The 26,464-nt window shown below is 45.0% G+C and overlaps 2 protein-coding genes across 3 annotated transcripts in view; one reads left to right on the forward strand and one right to left on the reverse strand.

Annotated features, from left to right (window-relative positions):
• The window catches only part of LOC120943533, a 77,187-nt gene extending 63,499 nt beyond the window's left edge, over positions 1–13,688 (reverse strand). For both annotated transcript variants that reach the window (XM_040356892.1, XM_040356893.1), the window contains exons 1-2: positions 13,582–13,688; positions 3,521–3,611 (exon numbers count right to left, since the gene is read on the reverse strand). In XM_040356892.1, coding sequence (XP_040212826.1) covers positions 3,521–3,611; positions 13,582–13,682 — 192 coding nt within the window. In that variant the 5' untranslated portion in view covers positions 13,683–13,688. The remainder of the gene's footprint in view (positions 1–3,520; positions 3,612–13,581) is intronic.
• Positions 13,689–13,952: 264 nt separating this feature from the next.
• COQ7 (coenzyme Q7, hydroxylase) overlaps positions 13,953–26,464 on the forward strand; it is a 31,740-nt gene continuing 19,228 nt past the window's right edge. Inside the window, exons 1-2 of the mRNA XM_040356894.1 lie at positions 13,953–14,092; positions 20,876–21,075. Coding sequence (XP_040212828.1) covers positions 14,035–14,092; positions 20,876–21,075 — 258 coding nt within the window. The 5' untranslated portion in view covers positions 13,953–14,034. The remainder of the gene's footprint in view (positions 14,093–20,875; positions 21,076–26,464) is intronic.

Raw genomic sequence — 26,464 nt, forward strand, 5'->3', positions numbered from 1 at the left:
AATACTTGGATTTCCACAATACTTCTATGCATATAACATCTGTCACTCAGAGAGAGTATTTATTGATTTGTCTTTGCTTTCCTAAATCTAATTTTTGTATGCTATAAATGTCACAAGAACTACAAATGCTGCAGATCCTTTTGACCCTTTCTGTCAATAAAAAAGGGCAATCCTTTGTAGGAATTGCCAGGCTTTTTTTTATTGAAGGAGTGACATTTTTTTTCCCTTACTCAGACTTGAAGTAAGTCTGTTATTGTGATATTTAGGGATGTGGTTCAAGTTTGGGGCAATGCAGAATTTGCCCTGAACTCTTAGTTTGCTAATTTTCCAAAGAGCAAACAACTAATGGCCTGTACTCCCATCCACAGCAGCGAACCTTTGGCTTTCCAGGAAATTTTTCAGTAGTGGTGGTTTTACTAAGGCTGGCCATACATTATACAATTTTCTTGTACAATTTTTCTTTATATTTACAAAACCATATTCCAGTATAAATTGACCCGAATATAAGCCGAGGCACCTAATTTTACCACAAAAAACTGGGAAAACGTATTGACTCGAGTATAAGCCTAGGGTGCCCATGCCTCACTGTGTCCATGACTAGACTGACGTTTAACATAGGAGTCTATAGAAGGGGTGCCCAGCTTTGAAAAATCTGTGCTCCCCAGCCATAGGTCCCCCAGACAATAAACTTTGCACACTTATAGAGGAGAGATGGGGCTACATGTGTGCCAAGTTTCAGGTCTTGGGGACCTACGACCGGCCGGTACCAGGTCCCCAAAATCACTGGTGAAATGACCGTTTAACATGGGAGTCTATACAAGGGGTACCCGGCTTTGAAAAATCGGTGTTCCTCCCTGGCCGTAGGTCCCCCGGACAACAAACTTTGCACACTTGTAGAGAAAGAGTGGGGCTACATGTATGGGGTTCAGGGGACCTATGGCCAGCGGGTACTGGGTCCCCAAAGTCCAGGAGGTCAGGCGCAAAAAGGTGACTCGAGTATAAGCCGAGGAGGGCATTTTCAGCACAAAAAATGTGCTGAAAAACTCAGCTTATACTCGAGTATATATGGTAATATGGGGTTAACCCTAAACACTTTCAATTTGTTTGCAATCAGGCAGGCCCTTGCACTACACAGTTAAAGGTAAATCTAAAGGAAATTGAATAAGAACATTGTATAATGTATGGCCAGCCTAACACCACTGATAAACAACAGCTTTCTGCTTAGGACTGTGGCCATGGGGGACCAAAAGCCAGTGACGCATCCCTGGCCTCAATCAGATACAGTAATTGTAAACAGTGGGGCTGGGAAGCTGGCTGGCCTCACCAACCAAATATGGCCACATTTGGTCAACGATGTCAGCCTGCATACCTCTCCCCTTGATTTACATTCAGTGAATAGGGTCAGGGATACACCATTGGTTGCTAGGACACCGGCGGCCACCGGAGTCCTATCATCCACTATCCAGCTGTGAATGACATTGTAGATTTTTGTGGTCATTTGTGGCGAGAGATTAAATGGAGAAGGGTCATCATGGGACAATAAAAAAGATAAAGGTCTGGGATAGATGTTGAAGGAAATCCCCAATGCTTTTTCTCAAAACAGAATGAAGCAGCAGGGAACTCTCATTTACTGGCAATTTAAATTGTAAATGTCAATTTGCTTTAGTACACCGTAGAGGTGCAACACTTCACTGCCAGATTTATGGCATCCCCTAAGTATGATACTGGGAGGATTTGTGCAGTTTTAATGATGCCCCTTAAGCCTTTTTTATAAGTACTTTCAAAAGTGGCTGCTCCCTACCAAGTGGTATCTTTTGATACCATGGTAAATGGCAGTGATACATGTTCCCTGACAGTGCCCAGCCCTAAAAATGGGTGTAACGGTCACCACCGTTTACGACCTTCCATCCCAGTCACGACAGCTTATCGACACTCCAACCAAAAGGACCCGATCCATAAGAATTCCCCCCAGACACGAGACACACAGCTCTGTGCTTCTGGTTTCAAATGTAATGATACTTTAATGGTTTCTTCTCAGCTTTTTATACAGTACAAGGCATTAAAGCAACAATGAGATCTCCACCCCCCTAATCACACACTAAGGCTAATTACTAAACATTCCTTAATTAACAGTATAACAACAAACCCATCACACACTGAGTTTCCTAGGCAGACGTTTCGTCTCCGCATGCAGCTTGACACCTATTCACACCTCTGAGCATCAATAGGTTTTAGACAGTGTTATCACACAATTAAATGCCTTTCAAAAGCCAGACTTATTTAACATATTAACAGTCTTCACAGAGAGATGAGTCACTATTGACTGGTTGGGGTCACAATTAACCAACATCTTGCAGTGTCTCAAAATCCTGCAATACGAACTATCAGTGATGTCCCATCTCATGTAATACATGAATTATGATTCACTTGCCACCCCATCTCCTGGCTCAATCTGTGCCCAAAAGTTACTCCTGTTACAATGGGCAAAATGTATTTGCAGGATATGTCCTCCATAGACTTCAATAGGGTTTAGGGAACTTTCACAAGTTCCAAACTTTTTTTTTAATGGTTTGGAAAAAGTCCCTTGAGCTGAACTTATAACTCATATTTGGCTCATTAGAAGTAAAAGAAATGTAACTTTGTTCCACTATTGTGTCATACACATATAGGCCCAGATTCTCAAAGACTTACGACGGCGTATCTCCAGATACGCCGTCGTAAGTCCGAATGTCCGCCGTTGTATCTATGCGCCTGATTCTTAGAACCAGTTACGCATAGATTTAGCCAAGATACGAGCGGCGTAAGTCTCCTATGACGTCGTATCTTGGGGTGCATATTTACGCTGGCTGCTAGGTGGCGCTTCCGTTGATTTCCGCGTCGAATATGTAAATGAGCAAGAAATGCCGATTCACGAACGTACGTACGCCCGTCGCAATTAGTTACGCTGTTTACGTAAGACATACACCGGCGTAAAGTTAAAGCTGGTCTCTAGGTGGCGCAGCCCATGCAAGGTATGGACGTCGGAACAAGCGTATCTTTTTACGCAAGTCGTACGTGAATGGGGCTGTGCGTAGGTTACGTTCACGTCACAGGCATTGAGCCGGCGTATCTTTGGGCGTAAATACGACGCGATACTGAGCATGCGCACGCATGCCCTGTTCGTTCGGCCATGCATCTACATGGGGTCAAGCTTAATTTAAATACAACACGCCCACGACCTGCCTACTTTGAAATACGCACGCCGCCGTAACTTAGGACGCAAGTGCTTTGTGAATACAGCACTTGCCTCTCTAAGTTGCGGCGGCGTAGCGTAAATAAGATACGCTACGCCCGCACATAGTTACGCCGCCCTATGTGAATCTGGGCCATAATTAAGTGCATATATTCTTGATAACATTTGTCTACTGAACTCCCTACCCAGGTTCACTTTAAAACAGAGAAATTTGATAATAAATTTGGAAATGTTTTGATGGTTCAATTTCAAATGTTCAGTACAAACATAATTTTTTGTTTTACTTACTTCATACAGTCTATATTTTTCATTTGTATCTTTTGGATGTAAAGATAAATCAAAACCAACTTCTTTTCTTTCTACATCAACATAATATTTTCTGTAATAAAAGAAAAACAGTAAGCATTATAATCTAAAGCTTTAAATAGAAGTTAGTTATTAAATAAAGCAATGCTACCCAAACTATAGTAAAAGGCCAGGTAACCCAAAATGTATATATGATATGTAGGTGTTTGATGGCAGTTTCTCAGATCTTACCAACATCCAACTATAACTGAAATAAGGACTAATAAAACAAAAGTGATCATGGTTACTTCATGCCTCCTACTGCCAAGTACTTCAGCTTTCAAATAAAGCTTTTTAGGTTGTTTTTCCCTTATTCATTGTCCAAGTTAGGAGATAATTCTGAAAAACTGTGTCTCGTGCACTCATTTTCCACCCCTAAAATGTACTTCCAACACTGAAAACCATGTAGCCAGGTTTAGTTGATTCAAAGTATCAAACTTGCAGTGCTTGAAGGCACTTTTTTGACAAGTTTGAACAGGCAAAAAGTAGATCTTCATTTAAACAGTGCCTGCATATAAAAGGTGTTAAACATTAAAAAAAAAACAATAAAGATTTGCCTTTGTAGTCCCTTTCCACATGGGGCGGGCTCCGTTGGAGTCCACCTGCTCAGTGGGGAATGTTGGGACTGGGAGATGTTGGGAGATCAGTGAACATATATTCACTGATCTCCCTTGTGAAGAATGAACCAGGAGGACATACTGAACTCTGAGAACTTCAACGTGTGCTTGGTCAAATTCAACAGAGTTCTAAGGAGACACGGTCATGATTTAGTAATAATTCAGCAATTTGTGTTCCTTTAAAATATTAAAGAGTAACTCTACTTTTGTTGAGAGAAAAACATTCCCCTCGGGTGATCTATGTACATTGCAAGGATTTTAACAAACTTTGTTGCAGAGTCCTACCTTTTGTTATTCTGAAGCTGTTTATGTGCCTGTGTTCATGTGCAAAATTAATGAAAATGTGTGATTTTATAGTTCTCAACCAGCTGCTGCATTTGCATGGCTCTAATGAGGAAAAAGGCAAGGTCTGCACCTACTTAGTGCTTTCCCCTTTGGGAGTATCTCACCAAAAATGACATTTGTGTTGCAGGGGATGTCCAAAATCTGACATGTATCTTAGTGCAGACTTCTGGAAAAAACAAAGCCAATCACACAAGCAAAAAAAATAAAAATTTCTGGAGAGCATTGCATACACCACCTGTGTACAGAACAACTCCAGATTTCCATATTGCATAGCATTTTACTGAAAATTACAGTGCTGGACATTGAAAAGGAAAGGTAATTTTTAATAACATTAAATTACAATGTGACATGTGTAGCAATTGTTTATTTATTTGTTTGCCATTTTTTCCATTAAAGTGTAGTTACCCTTTAAATAAATTAAGCTAAAAACATTACTCTTAAATAAACATGCAAAGAATTAGCCTGATGCAAAAAAATAAAATACAAAAAAATGCAGCTGTATATTTGAATGTTTTAAGCCTTTTACAGTTTGTAATTATATACATACATAGGGGTGACCATATTTGTTCATTACATAGGTAGGCTCTGCCAGTGTAATCCAGGCCTATAAGTCAGATAATATTTTATCTCAGCCTGCCATCTAGTGTCTAATGTTCAAATCTCTATATGAAACGAGAAGTATACAAGAGAAAGCTTGCAAAAATGACTTTCAAAAGAACCTGAAAGCAATAAAAAAAATACTTTGCAGACCTACAGTATCAGTGCTTGCTACTACCTCATGCCCCTACATGCCCATACTGATGGGCAGCCTCAGTGGCCAATAAGAATGTTTAGAAGGTAGAAAGGGACACACATAATGTTGGAGCTTTGTTTGTCAGAAAAGCTCAGCATCTGGCTATAACTGCAAGGTTTCCGAGGGTTGGTGACTGTGAGATACCCAGTGCCGGGACAAGGTCATCCAGCGCCCAGGGCAAAAGATGCTTTACTGAGCCCCCTCCTTTCCCTTAGGGTTAGGGTCAGGGTGCCCCCCATCCCTGCAATAAACCATTGCGCCAGAGGCAGCCTCACCTCCTGCCCACCCCTTGTCCCACCGGCCCTAGAGATACCTATGATGCTCCCTATGTTCAGTAAAGTCCGTTTGTCCCCAAATGGAACAACATTTGTAATGCCGTCAAATGTACTGAGAATTTTCTTACAATTGTACGTATGAATATTGGTATGAAAGTTTAAAGTAAAACTATAGGCAAAATATTTTTATTTTTATTTTGGACAGATCAAGGGAAAGTTATAACCCCTGTCAGATTTTTTTTTTTTTCACCATCTGTGTCCCATTGGGGAGATTTCCCTTCACTTCCTGTCCCATAGCCAAACAAGAAGTGAGAGCAAATCCCTGCAAATGAAGGGAATTCCTTGGGGACTCCCAGGTCACCAGAACTAGTGTCCCTATTGGAAGATTTTCACTCTATTACTTTTCTGGTGACAACCAAAAACTTCACTTTTCACTTTCAATGATAATGGTAAACAGGTCAAATAGAGAGGGTGAATCTCGTTAACGGGGGGCACAGACAGCAATAAAAACCTGACAGGTGTTCTAATACCTCTCCACTCTATCCAAAAGTACCAAAAAAAATGCCTTTAGTTGTATGCATTAAGATAAAAAACATTCTGTGTGCAGCAGCTCCCCTCAGCCCCCCTAATACTTACCTGGCGATACTTATCCGGCTCTGTTGCAGGAGAGACTCGGCAGCCTGGGACTCTCCCTCCTCATTGGGAGACAGCAGCGGAGCGCCATTGGCTCTCACTGCTGTCAATCAAACTCAGTGAGCCAATGTGGGGAGGGAGGGGGCGGGGCCTATCAGCGGCTCCGTGTGTGAATGGACACAGGCAGCTGCGGCTCGGCTGCCCCAATAGCAAGCTGCTTGTTGTGGGGGCACTCGTCAACTTCAATCGTACTCAGAGACAAAAGGTCTGTTTCACAACTCGCAGTGCGGTTTCCGTCCGGGCCGTGGGATTGAGCTCACGGTCCTTTCTACCAGAAAGAAGCTGCTCGGGGTCAGGGACGCGAGGGAAGCGGCTGCCTTGGTGCTCCTTGACCTCTCTGGGGCCTTTGACACTGTAGACCACGCTATATTGATTGCCAGGCTTCGGGACGAGTTTCACATTACCGGCACTGCTTCACACTGGCTTTCAGACTTCCTCACCCACAGGACCTTTCATGTTAAAACCGGTCCTTTCCTATCTGCCATCAGCACCCTGAGTTGTGGGGTGCCTCAGGGCTCGGCCCTGTCACCATGGCTATTTAACCACTTAAGCCCCGACCATATTGCTGCCTAAAGACCCAAGGGGTTTTTACAGTTCGGGACTGCGTCACTTTAACAGACAATTGCGCGGTCGTGCGACGTGGTTCCCAAACAAAATTGGCGTCCTTTTTTCCCCACAAATAGAGCTTTCTTTTGGTGGTATTTGATCACCTCTGCGGTTTTTATTTTTTGCGCTATAAACAAAAATAGAGCGACAATTTTGAAAAAAATGCAATATTTTTTACTTTTTGCTGTAATAAATATCCCCCAAAAACATATATAAATTTTTTTTTTTCCTCAGTTTAGGCCGATACGTATTCTTCTACCTATTTTTGGTAAAAAAAATCGCAATAATCGTTTATCGGTTGGTTTGCGCAAAATTTATAGCGTTTACAAAATAGGGGATAGTTTTTTTGCATTTTAATTTTTTTTATTTTTTTTACTACTAATGGCGGCGATCAGCGATTTTTTTCGTGACTGCGACATTATGGCGGACACTTCGGACAATTTTGACACATTTTTGGGACCATTGTCATTTTCACAGCAAAAAATGCATTTAAATTGCATTGTTTATTGTGAAAATGACAGTTGCAGTTTGGGAGTTAACCACAGGGGGCGCTGTAGGAGTTAGGGTTTACTTTGTGTGTGTTTACTAGTGTAGGGGGGTGTGGCTGTAGGAATGACGTCATCGATCGTGTCTTCCCTATAAAGGGAATGACGCGATCGATGCGGCGACACAGTGAAGCACGGGGAAGCCGTGTTTACACACGGCTCTCCCCGTTCTTCAGCTCCGGGGAACGATCGCGACGGAGCGGCTATAAACAAATAGCCGCGCCGTCGTCCCGGATCGCTCCCCGAGCGGACCCGACCTCCGCATGTACGGGGGGGGGGGTCCCGATCGGACCCCCCACCCACGTCTAGCAGAGGACGTACAGGTACGTACATGTGCCTGTCCGTGCCATTCTGCTGACGTATATGTACATGAGGAGGTCGGGAAGTGGTTAATGTGTATCTTCGGCCGCTTGCGAGTCTGCTGGACACCCATGCAGTGTTTAATCGGCTGTATGCAGACGATGTCCAGTTGGTCGTCGACAGCCTATCCGACCCTGCTCCTGGTCTGCAGCTTGCTTCCTGCCTATTAGACATCAAACCGTGGATGGATCACAATTCCCTTAGTCTAAATGCTAAAAAGACAGAAATTCTCATCTCTGGACGTATTGATCCAGCTGTCTTTCTGGGGAAGTGGCCCACGAGCCTTGGGCCGTGTCCCGTTCCGGTGAATCAAGTCCGTGTCCTGGGGACAATTTTTGACTGTAATCTGAATTGGATACCCCAAGTCAATCAATGTATCCGCAACGCACTGTATTACATCAGGTGTCTGAGAAAGGTCAAAAATCTGTTTTCTCAGAACCACCGGAAAGTCTTGGTTCAATCTCTCGTCAACTCCCGGATTGACTTTAACAACAATGTGTATTTGGGTATGCCTCTAAAGTGGCTGAGGAAAATCCAGCTCGTCCAAAACCAGGCCGCTAGACTAATCTCTGGCCTAAATAGGCGGGAGCATATTACCCCTACCCTGCGATCACTGCACTGGCTCACTGTGGTAGATCGCGTTGAGTTTAAGGCTCTTTGTCTCGCCTATCGTGCTTATCATGGGACGGGCCCGCAATATCTGAATTCCTTGATAACACGATATGCCCCTGCACGAGCACTCAGATCACTAACAGCTGGTCTTGTCACTTGCCCATCTGCCCGTTTGCTTACCTTTGGGGCAGATGCTTTTCTGTGAGAGCTACGGCTCTATGGAATAGTCTCCCTGCTTCCATTCGGTCTCTCCCCTCTATTATGGCCTTTCGTAAAACGCAAAAAACTTTTTTTTTTTTAGAAAAAGCAGGCCGAGTCATGTTAGTTCTCCCTGTTGTTCCCTGGTGATCTGTTCCTTAGTTTTTCTTGCTCTCCTTTTTTCTTTTCCTTCTATTTCTTTCCCTCCCTGACTTGATTTACCTATTTCTGCGCTTAGACACTGCCCTGACGGGTCAGTATTTGGCGCATTATAAATCTATTAAAGCGGGGGTTCACCCTATTAATAAAAAAAAAAGCATAAAATGAGGCATAGTAGCGCGAGCTACAGTATGCCTGTCTTTATTTTTTTAGTCCCGTACTCACAGTGTAATCATAGAGACAAGATTCCGACCCCCCTCGGGGAATGGGCGTTCCTATGGAGAGGGAGCATGATTGACGGCCGGCTATGCCATGTCACGCTTCCTCCGGAAATACCCGAAATAGGACTTGGCGCTTCACGGCGCTTGCGCATAGTCTGTGCGCAGGCGCAGTATAGCGCCGTGAAGAGCCGAGACCTGTTCCGGCTGTCTTCGGGGAGCGTGACGTGCCAGAGCCGGCCGTCAATCACCTTCCCTCTCCATAGGAACGCCCATTCCCCGCGGGGAGTCGGAATCTTGTCTCTACGATTACACTGTGAGTACGGGACTAAAAAAATAAAGAATAGGCATACTGTAGCTCGCGCTACTATGCCTCATTTTATGCTAAAAAGATGTTAATAAGGGTGAACCACCGCTTTAAATCAATCAATCAGGAGGGAGGGGCCAGGAGCGACGAAGAGGGACCCGAGAAGAGAAGGGTCTGCGCTGCTCTGTGAAAAACCACTACACATAGGAGGTAAGTACAACATTTTTGTTATTTTTAAGCAAAAAAAAGAGACTTTAGTATCACTTTAAGTGTAATGTTTATGTGTAATTTGATGTAGAATATCGGCTATGCTCAGAAAATTACACTGATTTACTGAACCGTGCTTTCTCTAAAAGACAATGCGACTGTAATATGTGAAACAAACGTACTTTAACTCAACTGGACATAATATTGTATCTAAACTCAATAAGGGCCAGTTCACACCATACTGTGCAGGTGCATCTGATCATGTGCGTTTTTTGCGCGTTCCCTTACATCTATGTCAGCTTATACATTTCAATGGGCTGTTAGGCACACAAAATACAGCAGGCACAATTTTTTAAATTGCACAACCACAAAACTGCATGGTACTGCTGTACTATGCATTTTGGTGGCTGCAAACGCACATGACTTTGGGGTCATGCGCAGATGCATGGGGGTGCTATTAAGAATTAATGGTACCAGCACGTGTCTGCAGAGTCTTAACTTCTTGGATGCATTGTGTAACTTCTACCCAGAATTGTTGCATGGCTGTGTACTCCCAAAATATGTGAAGAAAATCTTCCCTGGATGAAGTACACTGATTGAGCGGGAAGGATCCTAGCTAATCTGCCTGGGGTGAGTGTAAAAATGTGTACTGTATGAGATGGTCTCTAGCCGACACCAGTCTGGAGAAGTTCTCCCAAAGATCATCCCAATCAAATAACTAACTGGCTAACCAGCGTCACCAGTGACACTTATACGGTGATCACTGGTGAAAGGGTTAACTCTAGGGGCAATCAGGGATTAAAACCTTTATTTAGAAAATTTATGAGGGTACCTAACGCTATAAAAACCTGGCGGCGAACCTCAAAAAATAACTGGCTACCTAGCGGCACCAGCAACACTAATACAGCGATCAGAAAAACGATCGCTTAGTGACACTGGTGATAGGGGGTGAAAGGGTTAACTGAGGTGGCGATCAATGGGTTAAACCTTTATTAGGGGGGGGTAGGGGGCTACCCTGAACCTAAAGGGGCTTAAAGCTAATGTCTCTAACACTTTTTTCTGTCACAAATGACACTAAATGCAGTGATCAGAAAATAAATGGGGACTGGGGGGGGGGGGGGGGGGGTGATCGGGGGGTGACTGGGGGGGTTGTGTGCCTATGTGTACTGGTGTTAGTGGTCTGTTGGTGCAACTCACTGTTCAGATGTCTTCTCTCCTCTGTGTTCGGAGGCGATTCAGTTCGCATGTGTTGCGCTCTACAAGTTTCTCACTCACTCATCCCGGATCGCTCCCACGGACCGCTGCATGTACTGGGGGGGGGCCCTGATCGGACCCCCGACCCGCACGAAGGCAGCCACGTTCAGGTACGTGATTGTGCCTGTACGTGCCATTCTGCCGACGTATATGTACATGCGGCGGTCCTTAAAGCGGTGTTTCACCCCAAAAAAACAGTTTCTAGCATGCCATCAAGCATACTAGCGCGAGCTACAGTATGCCTTTTTTTTTTTTTTTTTTGCGCCGTACTCACAGTTTAATCCTGTAGTGAAGTTTCAGACTCCCCGCGGGGAATGGGCGTTCCTATGCAGAGGGAAGATGATTGACGGCCGGCTATGGCACGTCACGCTTCCCGAAGATAGCCGAAATAGGAATTGCCTCTTCACGGCGCTATACGGCGCCTGCGCACAGACATCGGAGCTGACTGCGCAGGCGCCGTGAAGAGGCAAGTCCTATTTCGGCTATTTTTGGGAAGCGTGACGCACCATAGCTGCCCGTCAATCATCTTCCCTCTGCATAGGAACGCCCATTCCCCGCGGGGAGTCTGAAACTTCACTACGGCAGTAAACTGTGAGTACGGCGCCAAAAAATAAAATAAAGGCGTACTGTAGATCGCGCTAGTATAAGGTGACCAGATTTTTTAAATTAAATCCGGGGACATATTTTTTCTTTACTAGTAATGGCAACAATCAGCGACTCTCTGCCCGCCACCGCCCACCTCACAGCCACTCAAGTCTTACTCTTCAGGCCCCGGCTACTACTGGGTGGGGAGCGGAGGAAGATCACTCTGCCAGGGAAGGCAAGGAGATAGGCAGGCGGCTGGCCAGGATTTGAGCCAAGGCAGAAGAACATGCGAGCGAAGCTGAAGAAATATTCCCTCCGCTCCGACCAGCACATGATCATCAGAAAGGAGCGGGGGGGGGGGGGGGGCCAATTCTATTTTTTTTATTTTAATTCTGCACTGATTGTCTTTGAAATTGCCCCTGTCCCCTATTAAATCCATTCTGGGGACAAAACCAGGGACGGACTTGGTCTGGGGACAGTGTCCTCAATCAGGGGACTGTCCCCTGAAACTGGGGATGTCTGGTCACCATACGCTAGTATGCTTGATGGCATGCTAGAAAAATAAAATGTTTTTTTTTTAAGGATGAACCCCCGCTTTAAGTGGTTAAGCCACTTGGTTGTTATACCGGAGGAGTGGGAGGGGACATCCCCCTCCTGCCGCCTTCCGCCGCTCTTACCGGTGATGCGCCACTTCCGGCGTCTAGTGACAGACTGGCACAAAGCCGGAAACGGCTTCGTTCCAGTCTCCTGTATGTAAACACAGAAGCGACATCACAAAAACGCTTCCGGATTACTCAGCTGCCATTGGCGCCAGTTTTAAAAAAAAGTACAGTATTCAGAATCGCCGTTTTTTTGGTGATCTGAATAATTTGAAGTGTAAAGGAGGGATTTGGGGTCTTTTAGACCTCCGATCCGTCCATAAAAAGTACCTGTCACCACCTATTACTGTCACAAGGGATGTTTCATTTTTTTTTTTTTTTAACACAATGTAAAAAAATAAACAGAAATAAAATAAATAAGAACAAAAATATTAAATCACCCCTGTCCCCGCAACCTCGCACAGCAAAGAAAATGCATACGCAAGTCGTGCTCGCATATGTAAACGGTGTTTAAATCACACATGTGAGGTATTGCCACGATCGTCAGAGCGAGAGCAATAATTCTAGCACTAGACTTCCTCTGTAACTCTAACCTGGTAACCGTAAAAAAAAATTAAGCGCCGTCTACGGAGATTTTTAGGTACCGTAGTTTGTCGCCATTCGACGAGTGTGCGCAATTTCAAAGTGTGACATGTTTGGTATCTATTTATTTGGTGTAACATCATCTTTCCCCAGTATACAAAAAATTGGCTCATTTTACTGTTTATTTTTTTTTTTATTCATGAAAGTGTCTTTTTCCTTCAAAAAATGCGTTTGAAAGGCCACTGCACAAATACTGTGTGACATAAAATATTGCAACGATCGCTATTTTATTCTCTAGGGTCTCTGCTAAAATATATATATATATATATATATATATATATATATATATATATATATATATATATATATATAAAATGTTTGGGGGTTCTAAGTAATTTTCTAGCAAAAAATACAGGCCCAGATTCAGAAAGAATCGCGTAAGTTTGGGCGGGCGTAGCGTATCTCATATACACTACGCCGCCGCATGTAACTTAGAGGCAGGTACCGTATTCAGAAACAACTTGCGTCCTAAGTTACGGCGGCGTAGCGTATATGGGCCGGCGTAAGCCTGCGTAATTCAAAGTAGGTTGGCAGTGGGCGTGTTTTATTAAAATGAACCGTGACCCCATGCAAATGAGGGGCCGAACGAACGGCGCATGCGCCGTCCGTGGACGTATCCCAGTGACATGTGCACAAGTACGTTTCTGAATCAGCGTATCTAGCTAATTTGCATATTCTACGCGTAAATCTACGGAAGCGCCCCTAGCGGCCAGCGTAAATATGCACCCAAGATACGACGGCGTAAGAGACTTACGTCAGTCGTATCTTGGACAAATTCTAACGTAAATGCCTTTCTGAATAGGCGTATAGATGCGACGGCGCAGATTTGGACTTATGACGCCCTATCTGGAGATACGCCGTCGTAAATCCTTTCTGAATCCAGGCCACAGATTTGAACTTGTAAACACCAAATGTCAGCTATGGGCTAAGTCATGAAAGGTTATCAGTGTAAGAGAGTAGACTGTAAGTTCTTCTCCCACATAACTCACAGCCTTGCAGCCACTGCTGGAATAACGGCTCTGGAGGGGATGCTGCAGTCCATGCCTGGTGTCCTCTGTCCCCTGCTGGTGAATGTTGTCTGTGCTGTCATAGCAACCATGGGGGCGGAGCCGGGTGTGCACTACATATAGAAAGGGTGTGCCTCCTTCTTCTTACCAGTCATATCACATATAGAAGTTATCACAATTCACAATGACATACATATAATCATAAATCTCTAGGAAGGATTTCCTGAGCTTTAAGGCTTTAATAATACGCTGGTCCGAGAACTACAACAAAATGGCTCCTGTGTTGCAGACATGCTTGGTAACACGTTGTCTCTGGAATGGGCAGAGCAGAGTCAGCAGTATCCTGGTAACAGGCTCATGGTGAATGATGTCAGAAGAAGGCGACAAGAAATGTTGTAGTGACAGCTATTGGGAGAGGAAAGGTCGTTCTCAGGCATGGATAGAGCAGCAGGGCTCCGGATTAGACAGCTGTGCTCCGGCCTCCAGAGAGCAGGTACAGATCACAGTGTGATGTATGATAGATGTCAGGTACAGATCACAGTGTGACGTATGATAGATCTCATGTACAGATCACGGTGTGATGTATGATAGATCTCAGGTACAGATCACAGTGTGATGTATGATAGATGTCAGGTACAGATCACAGTGTGACGTATGATAGATCTCAGGTACAGATCACAGTGTGATGTATGATAGATCTCATGTACAGATCACAGTGTCATGTATGATAGATGTCATGTACAGATCACGGTGTGATGTATGATAGATCTCATGTACAGATCACAGCGTCATGTATGATATATCTCATGTACAGATCACGGTGTGATGTATGATAGATCTCATGTACAGATCACAGCGTCATGTATGATATATCTCATGTACAGATCACAGTGTGATGTATGATAGATCTCGGGTACAGATCACGGTGTGATGTATGATAGATCTCATGTACAGATCACGGTGTGATGTATGATAGATCTCAGGTACAGATCACGGTGTGATGTATGATAGATCTCATGTACAGATCACGGTGTGATGTATGATAGATCTCATGTACAGATCACGGTGTGATGTATGATAGATCTCAGGTACAGATCACAGTGTGACGTATGATAGATCTCATGTACAGATCACGGTGTGATGTATGATAGATCTCATGTACAGATCACGGTGTGATGTATGATAGATCTCAGGTACAGATCACGGTGTGATGTATGATAGATCTCATGTACAGATCACAGTGTGATGTATGATAGATCTCATGTACAGATCACGGTGTGATGTATGATAGATCTCAGGTACAGATCACGGTGTGATGTATGATAGATCTCATGTACAGATCACAGTGTCATGTATGATACATCTCATGTACAGATCACCGTGTGATGTATGATAGATCTCATGTACAGATCACAGTGTGACATATGATAGATCTCATGTACAGATCACGGTGTGATGTATGATAGATCTCATGTACAGATCACGGTGTGATGTATGATAGATCTCATGTACAGATCACAGTGTCATGTATGATAGATCTCATGTACAGATCACGGTGTGACGTATGATAGATCTCGGGTACAGATCACGGTGTGATGTATGATAGAACTAAATCACATTGTTGTGTAATGATCAGAAGTACTTTATTAAAACATTTATACATACAAACACTACAATGACGGTACACATCAGAATGCACAGTATAACACAGGGTTCATCTGGATTGTGTAGTAGTGATCATGGGGTGTCACAGCCACGCAGATCGCTTCTACAGGAAAGTGCAAAGACAGCTAATAAAGCCATAGTTCAGCTTTGCAAAAAAACAGAGAGTGGGGGCGTGATAGAAGAGACGGTCAGAGAGTGGGGGAGTGATAGAAGAGACGGTCAGAGAGTGGGGGCGTGATAGAAGAGACGATCAGAGAGTGGGGGAGTGATAGAAGAGACGGTCAGAGAGTGGGGGAGTGATAGAAGAGACGGTCAGAGAGTGGGGGCGTGATAGAAGAGACGGTCAGAGAGTGGGGGCGTGATAGAAGAGACGGTCAGAGAGTGGGGGCGTGATAGAAGAGATGGTCAGAGAGTGCTGGCGTGATAGAAGAGACAGTCAGAGAGTGGGGACATAATAGAAGGGACGGTCAGAGAGTGCGGACGTGATAGAAGAGACGGTCAGAGAGTGCAGACGTGATAGAAGAGACGGTCAGAGAGTGCGGACGTGATAGAAGAGACGGTCAGAGAGTGGGGGACATAATAGAAGGGACGGTCAGAGAGTGCGGGTGTGATAGAAGAGATGGTCAGAGAGTGCGGACGTGATAGAAGAGACAGTCAGAGAGTGGGGACATAATAGAAGGGACGGTCAGAGAGTGGGGGAGTGATAGAAGAGATGGTCAGAGAGTGTGGACGTGATAGAAGAGACAGTCAGAGAGTGGGGACATAATAGAAGCAGGGTTGCCAACTTTCAGTATATTTACGAACAGTTTGTAAAATCCGTACATTTTGCATCTGTCCTTGAATGTCCATTACGGACATGTAGGCTGAATGTCCATAACTGACATTCATGGACAGATGAAACAATTATGGATTTTACAAACTGTTTGTAAATTTACTAAAAGTTGGCAACCCTGAATAGAAGGGACGCTCAGAGAGTGCAGGTATGATAGAAGGGACGGTCAGAGAGGCAGAAGACTTTCAGAGACTGTGAATATGCTATAGGAGTTGTTGGAGACTAGGTACAGTCATACACTGGAGACATATTACACGAGTGAGACTGTTAGAAAGCACTGCTATAACAGGGCAATAGGGAAACACAGATTAGTGTCTACGGTGGCCCAGAGGACTGCACAAAAAGTGGCCACAAATTGAGCATGAGGGATGCAAAGCATTGCAACTGCAATCATAGGTTCAGTCACATGCAGTCTGCGGAAGAGCCTGAAGAACACGCTTGGGGCAGGTTTATGGCTGTGATTGCAGATGTGAGGTAGTTTAACCACTTTAAGGACCGCGCCTCTTTTTGACACTTGTTTACAAGGTTGTGTGGCCAAAGGCCAGTATCAAACACTTTAATATATATGACACCAACATCCCTTATTTGTATATGTTGTTTTCAAGTTAAAGTCGTTTTTTTTTTTTTGCTAGAAAATTACTTAGAACCCCCAAACATTATATATATTTTTTCAGACTCCCTAGAGAAAAAAATGTCAGTCATTGCAATACTTTGTCACACCGTATTTGCGATGCGGTCTTACAAGCGCAATTTGTTTGAAAAAAAAATACCCTTTTTGGACTTTAAAAAATAAGACAACAGTTAAAGTGGAGTTCCACCCATTTTTGTATGTTTGTCTGTGCTGCATGCCCTAATCTCATAGTGTTCAGAATGGACAATTTTTATTTAATTTGTTGCTTGTAAATACCTTTATTTTGTAGTCCTTCATTACTTCCTCCTCCTTATTAGCCTAGGCTATTAAGTCACAAGGCTATTCGCAAGGGTTTCTGGGATAGGCATCATGTATCCCAGTAGTCCTTTCAAATAGCCTATTTGCATAGAGAAGGGGCGGCAACTTCCTCTGACACTCCAGTTGCTATGGAAACCTGACTGAAACCTATTACATCGCTTGTGCAGCACTGAGCATGTGCAAGATCTGCAAGGCTGAAATCCAGGAAGTCATACAGTCTGGCTTCATGATGCCCACACTTAAGATGGCCACGGTCTATTTCTAGATTATAAACTAATTAAATGCTCTAACAACCTAACAAAACGGACCTTAGTTTACAGACTAACTTTACTAGAATACATTAATCTTGTGTATTACAGGGGTATTTATATTTAAAAAGTGAAATTGTGGGTGGAACTCCCCTTTAACCACTTCCAGACCTGCGCACGACGATGTACGTCCATTTTTTAAAGATTGATATCTCGGTAACGGCAGCAGCTGCTGTCACAACCGAGGTATCAATCTTTAGTGTGCGCGGTCTGGAATCCGATAATGGCGGTCTCCGCGAGATCGCCGTTATCGGTGGCGGGATCGGGTGCTGTCGGCTGGTGAGCCGGGACGAGACTGAAGGAAAAATCTCCTTCGCCCGTCCTCATAGCTCGGCTGGGCGGAAGTGACGTCAAAACGTCAGTCCCGCCCAGCCTCTTAAAGAGACAAATTTTATTTTTGGTCATTTGAAAAAATGACATTTTTTATTTATTTTTTATTTTTTGCATTTAAGCCCAAATATGAGATCTGAGGTCTTTTTGACCCCAGATCTCATATTTAAGAGGACCTGTCATGCTTTTTTCTATTACAAGGGATGTTTACATTCCTTGTAATAGGAATAAAAGTGATCAAATTATTATTTTTTTTTTTTCAGTGTAAAAAATAATAAAATAAATAAAAATAAATAAGAAAACAAAAAAAAATTTTTTTTAAAGCGCCCCGTCCCGACGAGCTCGCGCGCAGAAGCGAACGCATACGGGAGTAGCGCCCGCATATGAAAACGGTGTTCAAATCACACAAGTGAGGTATTGCCGCGATCGTTAGAGCGAGAGCAATAATTATAGCCCTAGAGCTACTCTGTAGCTCAAAAAATGCAATCTCTAGAATTTTTTAAACATCGCCTATCGAGATTTTTAAGGCTAAAAGTTTGACGCCATGCCACGAGCGGGCGCAATTTTTAAGCGTGACATGTTGGGCATCATTTTACTCGGCGTAACATTATCTTTCACAATATATAAAAAAATTGGGCCAAATTTATTGTTGTCTTATTTTTTAATTCAAAAAAGTGAATTTTTTCCAAAAAAAGTGCGCTTGTAAGACCGATGCGCAAATACGGTGTGACAAAAAGTATTGGAATGACCACTATTTTATTCTCTAGGGTGTTAGAAAAAAAATATATAATGTTTGGGGGGTTTTAAGTAATTTTCTAGCAGAAAAAAATATTTTAGTCTTGCAAACACCGAATCTGAAAAACACCTAAGGTCTGGAAGTGGTTAAGTTAGCCCATTTTATTTTATTTTTTTTTGAGAAAGATGATGTTTTACTGATTAAATTGATACCCAACATGTCATGTTTAAAATTTGCATTGTATATCCCTGTATGTTATGATTGTTAAGGTGCCCATCTAATAGTTTTCTGACACTCTCGATGCTTCCTGCTGATACCACTGCTTGTGGAAGAGAATTCCACATCCTTACTGCTCTGACAGCAAAGAACCCTCTATGCAGTTTAAGGTTAAACTGCTTCTCTTCTAATTTCAGTGAATGGCCGTGTGTCTTTATAAATTTCCTTTCACTGAAAAGTTTTTCCCTATGCGGGTCACCAGTACAGTATTTGTACATTGCTATCATATCCCCTCTCAGGCGACTCCCCTCCAGAGAGAATAAGTTCAATGTTTGTAGTCTTTCCCCATAGCTGAGATCCTCTAGTCCAGGGGTCTCAAACTAACGGCCCTCCAGTTGTTTGCGAAATTACAGGTCCCATCGTGCCTCTACCTGTGGGAGTCATGCTTGCAACTGTCAGCCTTGCAATGCCTCATGGGACTTGTAGTTTTGCAACAGCTGGAGGGCCCCAGTTTGAGACCCCTACATCTAGTAGTCCCTTTATTAGCTTTGTTGCCCTTCTCTGGACTCTCTCCAGTTCCAGCACATCCTTCCTGAGGACTGAAACCCAGAACTGGACGGCATACTCAAGATGCGGCCGGACCAGAGTCTTGTAGAGCGGGAGAATTATCATTTTTTCTCTGGAGTGAATGTCCTTTTTAATGCAATTGCTGAGCCTGTCATCTATTAGGACCCCCAGGTAATTTTCCATCCTAGCTTCCCTCAGAGGTTCTCCCCCTAGTGAGTAACTTGTACTTGTATTTTTAGCACCCAAATGCATTACTTTAAATTTTTCAACATTAAACCTCATCTACAATGTAGTTGCCCACCCCATTATTTTATTTAGATCTTCTTGTAAGGGTTTCACATTCTGCGCAGAAGTTATTACCCTGCTTTACTTTGTATCATCCACAAATACTGTGTCCAATCAGAGTGTCCCCATCAGTGTCCAATCAGAGTGTCCCCATCAGTGTCCAATCAGAGTGTCCCCATCAGTGTCCAATCAGAGTGTCCCCATCAGTGTCCAATCAGAGTGTCCCCATCAGTGTCCAATCAGAGTGTCCCCATCAGTGTACATGCACTGTACTGTGCTGTATTCCTTGCCTTGTTAGAGCTCACTTCTGCTCTCTGTTTTATTCCCGACTCCGCTAGTGCAGGGGTCTCCGTTTCGCGGTGCGCAGCTAGCATCAGTCCCACTGTGTATTTCTCCCGCTCGCCGCGTCTTTCACTTCTGACAAAGCCGCTGCCTTAAAGGGGAGTTCCACCCACAATTTCACTTTTTAAATATAAATACCCCTGTAATACACAAGATTAATGTAGTCTAGTAAAGTTAGTCTGTAAACTAAGGTCCGTTTTGTTAGGTTATTAGAGCATTTAGTTAGTTTATAATCTAGAAATAGACCGTGGCCATCTTAAGTGTGGGCATCATGAAGCCAGACTGTATGATTTCCTGGATTTCAGCATTGCAGATCTCGCACATGCTCAGTGCTACACAAGCGATGTAATAGGTTTCAGTCAGGTTTCCATAGCAACGGGAGTGTCAGAGGAAGTTGCCGCCCCTTCTCTATGTAATAGGCTATTTGCAAGGACTACTGGGATACATGATGCCTATCCCAGAAACCCTTGCGAATAGCCTTGTGACTTAATAGCCTAGGCTAATAAGGAGGAGGAAGTAATGAAGGACTACAAAATAAAGGTATTTACAAGCAACAAAATAAATAAAAAGTGTCCATTCTGAACACTATGAGATTAGGGCATGCAGCACAGACAAACATAAAAACATGGGTGGAACTCCACTTTAACTCCCGCCCAGGCCATGACGCTGTGCACTAGGATTGGCTGCTGGGATGTCCCTGCAGCCAGTGAACATTGGCGTGGCTCCTCCCGGCTACCCGCCCGCATGTTTGTATTAAAGATCCTTCTGCAGCGGTTTTACAGTAACATGAATAAAAAAACAAACGCAGATAAAAAAAAAATGTTGCCTAAAAAAAATTGTCTTTCAAGCATTGCGTGACATGACCCATAAGGTAGGATATCTAGCCTGTAGCTAGTACATAGAAGCTATGTTATAACAACGTTGGAGTGATGTTACTTGTCTGGGACCATTACCTGTCTGTCTCATACCTGAACTATACAAAATGTAAATACTAAAAACAATCTTAATGGTATTCTTCAGTTTATCTATTGCACTTTAAATCCAAGGTGTGAAGCAACAATGCTGCTTATCGGTGTGCGCTGTGCCAGCCAGACAGTGCAGCTCAGTAGGCTCCACAGATGACGGAGATAGAGCACTGCTGGATCGTGTAATAAGAGTGGATCACGCTGGGGAATATGGAGCGAATCGCATCTATGCTGGGCAAATGGCCGTATTGGGCAGATCGTCTGTAGGACCCATCATTCAGGTTAGTGAATGTACAGATATTATTTATAGGCTACGTCTTATATGTCTATGGTAGCGCTGTAACAATAGAAGCAAGGCTTGGTTCTGATTCCTATACAGTGGAGTCAGCCTTCCTTCAAAGGAGATAATGCGTAATGAAGGTGCAGTGTAGGTGAACCTTGTTCTGGTCCTGGGCTGCTACCGCTCTGATCGCGACAGTAAGATCACTCGGCAGGTGATGACGGAGCTATCAACTCGTAGTGCTGCTAAGATTTGACAGTCTTCATCAAGCCCTAACATACAGTAGGTCTCCTATTGCATCTCATTGTGATCCTAATAACATTCACTGCTCCAGGCCTGAGCAAGAGGGAGGCCTTTACCCCGAAACATGTTGCCTTTACTTGATGCTCCTAATCGATAAACATTCCAAAAAGACCTCTGAGTGCTATGAACTTTTGTACTAGGCTCTTCTCAAAACCCACCCCAGTGGCTACTTCTTAGGTTTACATGCATTTTAAAGAGGAGGTAAACCCGAATTTATTTTTTTTTTTTAAAAGCCAGCAGCTACTAATAGTGCAGCTGCTGACGTATAAAAAATGGCCATTTACCTATCCAACGTGCACACAATGTTGGCAGCCGAAGCCGAGCAATTGCTCGTCCCTCGGCAGCCCCCGCCGCCATCCTTGATGAGGGAATCAGGAAGTGAAGCGTTGTGGCTTCACTGCCCGGTTCCCTACTGCGCATGCGCGAGTAGCGCGGTGCTCCCTCACTGGTCCCCGCTTTCTCCTCGGAACAGTGTGTTTCCCAGGAGATAGCGGGGATGGGTGGATGAAGTGGCGTAACTCCTACGGGAGTTTATGCCCGGAAGTGGGTGCAAATACCTGTCTTAGACATGTATCTGCACCCCCCTCCCCCCTGAAAGGTGCCAAATGTGACACCGGAGTGGGGAGGGTTCCCGAAAAGCGGAAGTTCAGTTTTTGGGTGGAACTCCGCTTTAAGGGTCTCTTTATAGAGCTTGTCATTGTACTGAAAATTAAGTAAACACTGCTTTCTGAGTGAGTAACTTGTATAGCGCAACAAATGCGAACTTAATCGCCTCAAGGCGCTGGCATCCAGAGTCGTACTGGTCTTTTCAGAAGAGGTGGGTCTTTAGTTTTTTCCTAAAGGCCCGATGGTTTTCCTCCAAGCGGATGGTAGTATGTAGAGCATTCCAGAGCCGTGGTGCTTGGACCGAAAATCTACGTTCTCCCTTCGATTTGTATCGGGATTTAGGAATTTGGAGAAGGTTTTGGTTGGTTGACCGGAGCACGCGTAAGGTTTTATTTTCTCGCTTAAGTATTGGGGAGCGCTCCCCTGTATACATTTGTGGGTGAGGCAGAGTGTCTTGAATGTCACCTGGTCCTGTACGGGCAGCCAGTGGAGGGACCTCAAGGCCGGGGAGACTGATTCCCACGGCTTTTTACCTGTTACCATTCTGGCTGCCGTGTTCTGGACAACTTGTAGACGTGAACTCTGGTATTTTGGTAGTCCTAAATAGAGGGAGTTTGTGTAGTCGAGTCGTGAGTTGATGATAGTTCCAACCACTACTGCTGTGTCCTCTTCCGGGATGAAGGGGATGAGTCTACGTAGCATGCGGAGCAGATAATGAGAACCGCTGACGACTGATCCTATTTGTGCGTCCATCGTCATGTCTGAGTCAAAGATGACTCTGAGACTTTTGACTTTCTTGCTTGGCGTGATGGTTTGTCCGAGAATGGTGGGTGGTGTCCATGTGGTCCTAGAAATGGATTTCCTATTTGCGTGAAGGGTGAGTAGTTCTGTTTTGGATCCGTTGAGTTTGAGGGAGCTTTCAGTCATCCAATTGTCGATCAGTGTAAGATACTTTCCGAGTTCATGAAATTGGTCTTTTTTGTTGGTGAATCGAAGGTAAAGCTGCGTGTCGTCCGCATAGGAGTGGTAGCGCAGGTCCTGTTTGCTGATGATTTTGAGGAGCGGGCGGATGTAGATGTTGAAGAGTACGGGTGAGAGGGGTGATCCTTGCGGGACTCCGCATGTAATGGTCTGTGTTTCTGATGTAAAGCCTCCAAGTTTCACGGTCTGAGTGCGATTTCTTAGGAAAGATGCGAACCATGGTAGGGCCGCGTCAGAGACTCCTGCTACTTCTTTGAGTCGCGTGAGCAATATGTTGTGGTCTACCGTGTCGAAGGCTGCACTGAGGTCCAGCAGCACTAGGAGACAGGATTCTCCGTCATTTGCTGCTTCGAGTTCGTCATCCCATATCTTGAGAAGAGCCGTTTCTGTGCCGTGGCCTGGGCGAAAACCTGATTATAGAGGATCTAGGAGTTTGTGGTCGTCCAGGTGGGGCTGAAGCTGTTGTACTACTGCTTTCTCCATGATCTTGGAGATCGTGTTCAGGCTTGTTACCGGTCTGTGCTGGTTTGGGTCTTTCGGGTCGAGGTTGGGTTTCTTTAAAGGGGAGGTTCTCCCTAAAAACCACTTTCTCTAATTACACTGGCCCCCCACATTACAATACGATTATGCCTGTTATGTTTTTTTTGATGCTGTACATACCTTCGTACAGCTATTCACCCGTGGCTTCGGGGTTGCGAGTCCCGAGGGAGTGGGCGTTCCTCACATGCTGGTGATTGACGTTTTGACAAAAAAACAGCTCCCCCCGTCGCGTAAGCCGCATCACGATTGGCGAAAGGAGCCGAACGGCGATGCGCAGGCGCAGTATAGCGCCGACTCGCCGTTCGGCTCCTTTCGCCAGTCGTGACGCCAAAACGTCAATCACCAGCATGTGAGGAACGCCCACTACCGCGGGACTCGCAACCCCGAAGCCACGGGTGAATAGCTGTACGAAGGTATGTACAGCATCAAAAAAAACATAACAGGCATAATCGTATTGTAATGTGGGGGGCCAGTGTAATTAGAGAAAGTGTTTTTTAGGGTGAACCTCCCCTTTTAAGAGGGGTTTTATTATGCCTTGCTTGAGGTTGTTCGGAAACCATCCCTTCCCTGAACAATTGGTTTATGATGGGTGCCAAGATGTCCGTGCATTCTTTCAAGAGTTTTGTAGGAATGATGTCATTACGTGATGTGTTGTCGCTGAGGCTTCCGATTATGTTTTTTTGTGGTGTCGATGGTAATTGGGACCAGCTCGAAATTCGTCAATCGTGGACTATTTATGTTGATTTCTTCTTCTTGCTGTATCTGAGTGGGGTTGGTGTTTTTTTTCTGTTGAACTGTTGCCCGAATCTTTTCGATTTTGTCGATAAAGTCGGATAGTTCATTACAGAATTCCTGTGTCTCGTTTGCAGGGGGCTCCAAGCAGGAGGGGTTCATAGTCTTAGCGACTAGTTTAAAAAGTTCCTGTGGACGGTTTAGGGCTTTGGAGATGGTGTTTGTGAAGTGGTCTTTTTTAGCTTTAAAGATCGCTTTGTGGTTATTCTTGGTGCAGGTTTTGTACTTTTTTGTCTAAAATACAAGTAAAACGTAATGGCACTATAGAAGTACAGTAGGTGACCGCGATATTGTGTCAATCTCGCTCCCTTTCTCGGCGAGATTGACCACCTACGAGCCCCATCGCGGGAGCCAGCGCCGAGCTGGCTTGCCGCGATGGAGACAAAGCCGTCGTAGAAGCGACGGGAGATCAGACTTGGATTCCCGCCAATTCTACACGTGTGCGGCGTTTGTTATGAATCCTGAGGGGGAACTCCCCGCCGGATTTTAAATGAAAATCCGGCATGGGTTCCCCCCTCAGGAGCATACCGGGCCCTTAGGTCTGGTATGGGTTGTAAGGAGACCCCCCCCTACGCCGAAAAACGGCGTAGGGGGTCCCCCTACAATCCATACAGGACCCGTATCCAAAGCACGCTACCCGGCCGACCAGGAAAGGAGTGGGGACGAGCGAGCGCCCCCCCCCCCTCCTGAGCCGTACCAGGCTGCATGCCCTCAACATGGGGGGGTTGGGTGCTCTGGGGCAGGGGGGCGCACTGCGGCCCCCCCACCCCAGAGCACCCTGTCCCCATGTTGATGAGGACAGGACCCCTTCCCGACAACCCTGGCCGTTGGTTGTCGGGGTATGCGGGTGGGAGGCTTATCGGAATCTGGGAGCCACCTTTAATAGGGTGGGGGGCCGGTATCTTAAGTGAATGGATATGGGGTACATCGTACCCCTACCCATTCACCTGGAGGAAAAATGTTAAAGTTAATAAACACGACAAAAGGGTTTTTAAAATAATTTATTAGTCTGCTCCGGAGGCACCCCCCTGTCTTCTTTAGCTCTTTCTGCAGGGGGGCTTCTTCTTTGACGTCTTTGGGTGGGGGCCGCTCTTCTTTGCCGCCGTCTGGTTCTCTTCCATCGCCGGGGGGGGGGGTCGCTTTTATAAAAGCGCCCACCCCCCGGCGGGTTTCCTCCGACGTCTTCGGCGGGGGGTTGTGTGCTTCTCAGGGGGGGGCTTCTTCTTCCATTATCCGGGGGGTCTTCTCCGCTATCCGGGGGGTCTTCTCCACTCTCCGGGGGTCTTCTTCTATGTTCGCCGCTCTCCGCTGTTGACTCGGCGCACCCCGGTTCTTCCTCCCGCTGTCCGGTGCCTTCTCCTTCAGGGCTGAACGTCTTCTTCTTCTTCTGTGCTGTGACGTCTTCTTCTTCTCTTCTCTTTTTCAGCCTTCTCCCGATGTTGACACGTCGCCTCTTCTCGCTGCAATGACAGGTGCGCGGTTTGCATCCGACTTATATAGGCCTCACAGTCCCATCATGCTCTGGTACCTACCCATGTGATACCTACCCACGATTTTTATTTAAAATCCGGCGGGGAGTTCCCCCTCAGGATTCATAACAAACGCCGCACACGTGTAGAATTGGCGGGAATCCAAGTCGGATCTCTCGTCGCTTCTATGACGCGCTTGCTGGAATGTGCTTTTACTATTCCAGCAAGCGCGAGATGTCGGCACCCTGTCGCCGAGAATCAGCGCGATGCCGTCGTGCTAAAAACACATTCTCGGCGGCAGGTACTGTACCAAGTCTTGCTTTTTTATTATTGTCATGCGGTTAGACTGCATAAATGCAATCCTCTGCATGCAGAATAGTCATTTATTCTGGCCATTGGAATGAATGAAAACCTTTTCATGAGCTTAACATGTAGGCTGACATTGCTGACCTTCTGAAAATACTACTTACCTGGCTGTCTTACTGACTGGTTTGGCTTTCACATGATGAATCTAGCAGTTTTTATCCCAGATCAAGTGGTCTGCTTGCTTGTTCTGTGTTAGTGGCTCAGATCGTATTGAAGCCAGAGGGCAGCGTAACAACTACTCGATAGCGATGAACTAGGGCGTATTCAGAACCCACATAAGCGAGCCTGCGTTTTTTAGCATTTTCTACGTTAGCATTTTTTTTCTCTCAATGG

This window comes from Rana temporaria, chromosome 6 (assembly GCF_905171775.1).
Source record: "Rana temporaria chromosome 6, aRanTem1.1, whole genome shotgun sequence".
NCBI classification, from domain to species: Eukaryota; Metazoa; Chordata; class Amphibia; order Anura; family Ranidae; genus Rana; species Rana temporaria.